Raw genomic sequence first — 7,310 nt, 5'->3', positions numbered from 1 at the left:
CCACCTCCTGGATTCCAGCAATGTTCAGCTGGAAATTCCAAGAGGAGGTAGGGTCAAGATGTGTGCTTGCCTTGTGGTCAGCCTTAAATACCCCTTGGTCCTCCTGGGCCCTTCCCCCAGGTGGGACTTGGGGTCATTTGGTCACTCAGGAGCTGGGCTGGGGCTCCAGAGGTGGCTGTGCAGCATTGCCTGTGCTGTGCCAGGGACTGGCAGACACTGCTGGGCTGGGATAGAGGCTCTGGGGGGATTGGGGTTCCAGGGCAGGGCAGTGCTGGGGTTCCAGGGCAGGGCAAGGCTGGACCTGCCCCTTCCTCCCCCACACTGAAATGTTTCCAGCCAGCAATCTCCTCCAGTCTGTCACAACAGTCAACATTTGCCACGCTCCCGCCCCAGTTCCCTTTGTCTCAGCCCCGGCTAGCTCTTGTGGGGCGAGGGCGGGCGATGGAGGCACCCTCCGCCGCTCCCAGCTGGGGTTTGGAGAGTGCCTTTGTGGGTTCCGGGCAGCGCTAGCAAGCCTCGCGGTGGTAAATGAAGAGCGGATCCTGCTGGGGGCTAAGTCCGAGTTTATTGTAGCCCAACGGGGCCAAATGTCCTAGAACGATGCCAGCCAACAGGAACAAGCACAAGGTGCTTGCACTGGCTTATAAACTGTAAGGGAGGGGTATCCAACGACCAATGGGGATAGGGATAGGGGGTGGCTCCGGGATGGGGGGATATGATGGGGTCCAATGGAGGAAGGATATGGGGGGAGCCCCAGGTCCTCGGCCAATCACCCGGTGCCCTGAGTAGAAGCTTCTGGATGGATGGGAAGGGGCACCGAGTGATAGACAAGGCACCCGGGGGGGGTAAAATGCCTCTTTCAGGGTGATGGATAGATACTGGGAAGGCGGGAAGGGAGGACAAGGCGGGAAAACTGGGGATAAACCAAGTTGCACACGGGGGTACAAAGGAATAAACCAATACATAATACAGGGATAATAAAACATATACATAACGCAACTCCACAAACATTGGTGGTGAAATCCCAATATGGCCATTGACACCTGCAGGAGAAGGACAGTTGTTTTCTATAGGAAGGAAAGCCCCAAGCCCCAGTGAGAAGAGACCCTGCAGGTGCCAAGCTGTCAGGCCGCCCCTGGAGGTCAAACCAGCCAGACCTGTTCCATGTTCCCTTGGATCCTTGGGACCCCACAGTGTCCCAGTGGTCTCCGTGGTTCCCAGGCCCCACAATGTCAAGTGACTCCTCTGTTCCATGAGGCCCAAAATGTCATGATGGACCTTTGGACCCTGGGGGTTTGTGGTGTCACAATGGCCTCCTTTGGCTCCACAGGGTCACAATGGAACACTGATGACACGAGACCCTGCAGTGTCACAATGGACCTTTGGTTCCCTGCAGCCCTGCAGTGCCACAAAGGCCTCTTGGTTTCACGAGGCCCCACAGTGTCACAATGGTCCTCTTGGTTCTGTGGGAACCTCCAGGGTCACAATGGTCTCACTGGTGCTGTGAGGCCGCACAGTGTCACAATGCTTTGCTTATTCCGTGGGGCCTCATAGTATCCCAATGGTCTCCATGATTCCATGGTGCCCCACGGTGTTACAATGGGCCCTTGGTTCCATGAAGCTGTGAAGTCTCTTAATGGTGTCTCCATGATTCCATGTGGCCTTCCAATGTCACAATGGACCTTTGGCTCCCTGGGGTCTCACCATGTCACAACTGTCCCTTGGTCCCATGACACCCCAAAGTGTCATAAGGGTCTCCACGGTTCCATGAGGCCCCACGGTGTCACAATGGCCCCTTGGTCCCACAGGCCCCACAGTGTCACAATGGCCCCTTGGTTCCATGGTGCCCCACAGTGTCACAATGGTCCCTTGGTTCCATGGTTCCTGTGCTGGTGCATTCCCCCCTCCCCTTCTCAGGCCACCCTGCCAGCTGAGAAATCCTCACTGGGCCTCGGCCTTGGCCAGCAGCCTCTGGGCTCAGCTCCTCTGGAGCTCAGCACAAACACGCTCTGCTCCAGGCACTGCTGCTGCCCAGCCAGCTCCTGGCTGCTTTAGGAGCAGCCCTGGGAACTGTTTGTGTTCCCTCGGTGGCACAACATCCCTGTTCTCACACTGCCAAAGAAAGCTGCTGATGCCAAGTGCGGCCAGGATGAAACATGGCTGGGACTGCAGCCCCTCTCTTGGGGCCCTACAAAGAGCGCTCCAAAAGGAGCCCTTGGAGCTCTCCTGGGCCAGCAACTCCCTCTGTGTGGGGCCTCTCCGAGCCGGGAACTCTCCCGTTTGCTGCACTCGGGGATCCCCAACAACGAGGGAGCCTGGGCCGATCCCCCCACTCCTCCAGGCTCAACCCTTCCCTGCTGGGGAGATGCCAAAGCATCCACAGGGAGCATTTCCCTTTGCTCAGGGGAATTTCTCACAGGTGCCCTGCACTGACTCTCTGTGTCTGTGTGCACACAGGAGTGCCTGTGCTGGGGAAATGTGGCAGGAATGCTGCTCCCTGAGGGGTCTGACTGCCTTGGATAGCTGAGCCAGTCAGGCCTGTAGGTAAGGCTAAATCACGAGGTCTAAGCTAAGTTAAACGCTGCTAAGAGTTGTTCTTTTGCTAAGTTCATATGTTTAATATAAGTTATATGTTAAGTTAAATATTGTTAAATGTTATTCCTGTTTTAAATTGCATAGTTATAGGTTATAAGTTAGGTTAAATACTGTTAAGCTCTGTTCTTTTGCTAAATTGTTAAGTTTAATGTAGAAATTAAGGTAAAGGTATAAGGTAACTCCTATTAAGTTTTAGGTCTGTTAAGGTTTTGGGCCATATTCCTTTTATCCTTGCCCTCATTTTTTTTGTGTCACACACACAGGGACAGTTCTTGGTTCATTTCTGGTTTGATTGCCTGGATTTTGTTTGGTTTTGTTGTTGCTTTGTTTCCTTGCTGTGCCTGAAGTGTCCAAGCAGGAGCAGAGTGACTCTTGCCAAGGAACTTTGTGCTGCTGTCACTTAATATTAAATCTGGTTTTTGCTGGGGATTTTTTCAGCGCTCTCAAACCCTCATTGGTCACAGGGTGAAGGAGCCCTGGCCCAGGCTCTGGCCCTGGGGGACACGGGGACACTGCCGGGGGGTCCCTGTCCCCCTGTCCCACCCCCCATGGCTCCAGCCCCCGTCCCCGTGTCAGGCTCTGGGGTCGATCTCGTGGAACATCCTCTGGGGGAGGCTGCGGCGCCAGGGGCAGGGGGACTTGGGGGCACAGGGGACCCCGCTGTGCACGAGCAGCGTTGGACTTCTCTGGGGGAACTGGGAGGGGAATGGGGCAGAGTGACCTCCCCGGTGACCTCACACAGCCTCTCAGATGTCACATAGCCATCTCTGTGATGTCACACAGCCCAGTCTGTAATGTCATACAGGCCCTGTGATGCTGGGCAGTTCCGGCGCCATCCCAGCAGTGGCCTCTCCCTCCTGCCCCGTCCCTCAGCCAGTGCCACCCTTGGGGCTCTGGGCTATGGCTTCTTCTCCCTGGGCATCCCCTGCTGCCCGCCCAGGTTTTCCCGAGGAGCTGCTGCCCCTGAGCCAGAGGCTCTGCTCTGCTGCCCTGGGTACCCCGGGGCTCCCAAAACACCCCACGGCCAGGCTGGGCCCAGAGTGTCACAATGTCCCCTTGGATCCATCAGGCCCCGCAGTGTCACAATGCTCCCTGCGCTCTCTGAGGCCCCACATCACCCAGCCCAGGCCATTGCTGTGGTTCCAGTCCCTCCCAGTATGATCCCAGTGATTCCCAGTCTCTCTCAGTATATCCCACTTGATCCCAGCATGCTCCCAGTCACTCCCACTTCCTCCCAGTTGCTTCCAGCATAATTCCAGTTGCCCAGAACCACTTCTAGCCACCCTCAGTGCAGTACCAGTTGCTCCCAGGATATCCCAGTTGCACTGACCATGGTCCAAACTGCCCTCAGCATGTTCCTGGTCACTCCCAGTATGATCCCAGTCCCCCTCAGTGTCATCCTAGTTCCACCCAGTATGTTCCCAGTTGCACCTAGTCACCCCTAGTACAGTCCCGCTCACTGCCAGTTTGACCTCAGTGGCCCCCATTACAGACACAGTCACTCGCAGTTGCCCTCACTTGCCCCCAAAATGGTCCCAGCTGTTCTCAGTGTTGTCCCCTCCAGTATGGTGCCAGACACTTCCAGTATATTCCAATTGCCCCCAGCATTCTCGATCCCAGTCACCCCAGAGTCCCCAGTGTGGTTCCAGTTGCCCCCAGGATGACCTCACTCATTCCCAGTATATCCCAGTTACCTCCAGCAGGCCCCCAAACCCCCTCCCAGCACCACAAATGGCCCCAAGAGCCACAACAGCCTCTCTCAGTCCCACCAGGAGTCCCTAAAACCCCTCCCAGCCCTCCATGGAGCTGAGCAGGAGAGGTTGGTGGACAGGAACATCCCCAGCAAGGGTCAGCTAGGACACTTCAGCAGCAATTTGGGCATTTTGTGGGGAACTCTTGGACTGGGCAGACGCAGGCCAGGGACTGGGACAGACAGCCGGAATTCCTGGAGAACAGATGAGGTTAGATGGACCCGTTCTGCTGGAACAACTACAAGAACATGGCCATGTCCCTTGGCTTGGATGGTCCCAGAACAACCAAATCCTCCCCTTAACCTCAAATTCACATTCCAATCCCAGTAAAATGATTCAGCTATAGATCTCTTTACTTGATTTCTTTATTTTTACCCCAATTCTAGGTGTTTTGATGGGATAAACAAGGAGATTATTCAGGTGGGAAAAGATCTCCATGATCATCCATTATTGCTTGATGCCACCAGAAGAAAAAGTGACACAGCAGGTAAGAATTTCTTGGGCTGTAAAGTCAAAGAAACAGCTCTTCCCAATTAATTTTCAATGTTGATCAGAGTCCCGATGGATTTTCCTGGTCTGTGTTCATCCAGGTGTCTATGGGCATCCAGGAGGATTTGAAGACCACTTTCCAGGTGTCTTCTCATCAGAGATCACAAGGAATGTGGGTCACCAGGTCTCTGACCAACATGGGTCTTCTAAAGGAGGATGGAGTGGGAGCAGCGCATGAAGCTCTTCCTGCAGTCGGGGCAGTCACAGGGCTTCCCTTACCTGTGCCTAAGTTGGTCTCGAGTCAAGTGAAAGCTCCTGGAGAAGCTCTTCCCACACAGGGGACACTCATAGGGCCTCTGCCTGGTGTGGATGTGCCGGTGCCGGATAAGGTGGGAGTTTTGCTTGAAGCCCCTCCTGCAGTCAGGGCAGCGGAAGGGCCTATCCCCGTTGTGAATCCGCTGGTGCTTGCAGAGAGCAGAGCTCCACCTAAACCTCTTCTGACACTCGGGACACTCATAGGGCCTCTCCCCAGTGTGGATGCATTGGTGGATGATGAGTTCTGAGCTCCAGCCGAAGCCCTTCCCACACTCCCCACACTTGTAGGGCCATTCCCCGGTGTGGATCATCTGGTGGCGGATCAGGTGGGATTTCCGCCTGAAGCTCTTCCCACACTCCGAGCACTTGTACGGCTTCTCCCCATCATGAAGCTGCTCATGGACCACCAGCTCTGAGCTCTGGCTGAAGCTCTGCCCACCTTCCTGACACTGGGTGTGTCTTTCCTCCTCAGATGACCTTGGGCTGGTTTTGCAGCCCCTCCTCCTGCGGGATCTCTGGGGTTTTTCCTCCCCGTTGGGTTCCTGTGCTGTGGAGCCAGTCAAAATGGCCTCTTCCATGAGGTTCTGCTGCGGGGATTTGTCCTTCCTGGTCTCCATCTGCAGATCCTGCTCTGGGGGAGGAAGGACAAGGAGAGGATGGGATTTGCCAGAGGGAAGGGCAGGGAGATCCCCCCAGTGCGTCCCCAGCAGGAGGACACCGGTAGCGGGGCTGTCCTGCAGCCGGGGGCCAGGCTGGGCTGGGAGATGGAGCAGGAGAGAGGGGGAAAGGGGCACTGACTTCCTCGTCACCTGCCTGGGCATCCCAGGGCATCTTCCTCTTCCTCGCAGCCTCCTCCTCCATCTGGAAGATATTTGGAGATGGGAAATCCTGTTTTGAAAGGAAAACAAGGGATGAGCACAGTGAGTTTTGTACTGGTTTCAAAGCAAACCTGGGAGAGAGTCTAAGCCAGAAGGACAATTTAATAGGAAAATTAAGATCAAAGCTATGATACAGAAAGACTGGTTTAAACTCACAGAGTCAGGATATAACCTGACACCCTGATAATCAGGGTGGTGGTAGCAGGCTGATGAAATGGTGGCTTCAGTCCAGCTGGAGTGATGAACGTGATTCTGTCAAAGCAGTGATCCTGTAGAAGGGTCTGGTCTTCCTCTGAAGGTCCAGTGGTGGTTATGGAGCTCTTGTCCTCTGCCAATCCAGTAGCCAAGGTGGTCATGGTGTTGCAAGGGTGAGATTATATCCAGGTAGGAATGCTTGGTTCCTCCCCCTGGGCGGAGCATCCCACAATGGGATGATGTAATTTTATCAGTCCTGCAGTGACACTCAATGGCCCATTAAGAGAAGATGGCCCCTGGAGGGCGTTATCAGGGCTGAGCCATGGAAGAGATAAAGAACACTGCCCCACCTGTTGATAACAGTTTTTGGAGATGGGGACTGAAAACACTTTTGGTTACATCTGACACTGTAACCTGAAACAGTGAGGCAATCCCTGCTCGGGGTGGGGGGTGAACACCACCCCCCTTACCCAAACTGGCTCAGGTGTAAAACCCCCACCCTGGGAAGGCCACGCACACAGGGGACAATGTCACACTTGCCCTGCCCCAGGGGAGATCTCTGTTCCTGTCAGTCCCTTGCTCTCTCCCCTTTTCTCTTTCTTTCCATCTCTCTCTCTACCTCACATTTACTGTCAATGAAATCCACTTTGGATTTGGTCTCCTTAGCAGCTTAATTGGGGCAGGGGCATCTCTCCAACAATTTTGTTAACCAGATTGTGACATTATTTTTGCACAGTGAGTTCAGGGCACTGTTGTCTGACCCCAAGCGTGTTTGACAGCAGCGTGGTTCCCTCCTCTGAGAAGGTTTTGCCTCTTTCTGGAGGATCTCTTGGAAACTTGGATGCAGCTTTCTCTGAGCAACTTATGGAAGAACTTATGAGGAAAATGGCTGTTGTAGGTGGCCAGTGTAAAGATAATATTTTCTTGTCCTTCCCTGCAAAGTTTGTTAAAATCACTGAAAGAAAGGTAACAAATGATACCAGCAAGACTGACAAGCCCTACAAGAAGCCCAGCTCTAACTAAATTCCTGAATAACTCCCAAATTCACAGGTTTGGAGGTTTTGTCCAAATATGAGAATCAATATCT

The 7,310-nt window shown here is 54.1% G+C and overlaps 1 protein-coding gene across 1 annotated transcript; it reads right to left on the bottom strand.

Moving 5' to 3' along the window:
- Positions 1–4,879: 4,879 nt before the first annotated feature.
- Positions 4,880–5,842, bottom strand: LOC146764433 (uncharacterized). Its single transcript, XM_085564565.1, has 2 exons — positions 5,196–5,842; positions 4,880–4,940 (listed from the first exon to the last, which is right to left on the bottom strand). Exons 1-2 carry the CDS (start codon positions 5,765–5,767, stop codon positions 4,880–4,882), a joined length of 633 nt encoding a protein of 210 aa, XP_085420691.1. The 5' UTR covers positions 5,768–5,842.
- Positions 5,843–7,310: the final 1,468 nt, after the last annotated feature.

The sequence above is a fragment of the Lonchura striata genome, chromosome 33, assembly GCF_050655825.1.
Source record: "Lonchura striata isolate lonStrDom1 chromosome 33, ASM5065582v1, whole genome shotgun sequence".
Classification (NCBI taxonomy): domain Eukaryota; kingdom Metazoa; phylum Chordata; class Aves; order Passeriformes; family Estrildidae; genus Lonchura; species Lonchura striata.
The sequence above is the reverse complement of the archived record's forward strand: the minus strand, read 5'-3'. Positions and strand labels throughout refer to the sequence as shown.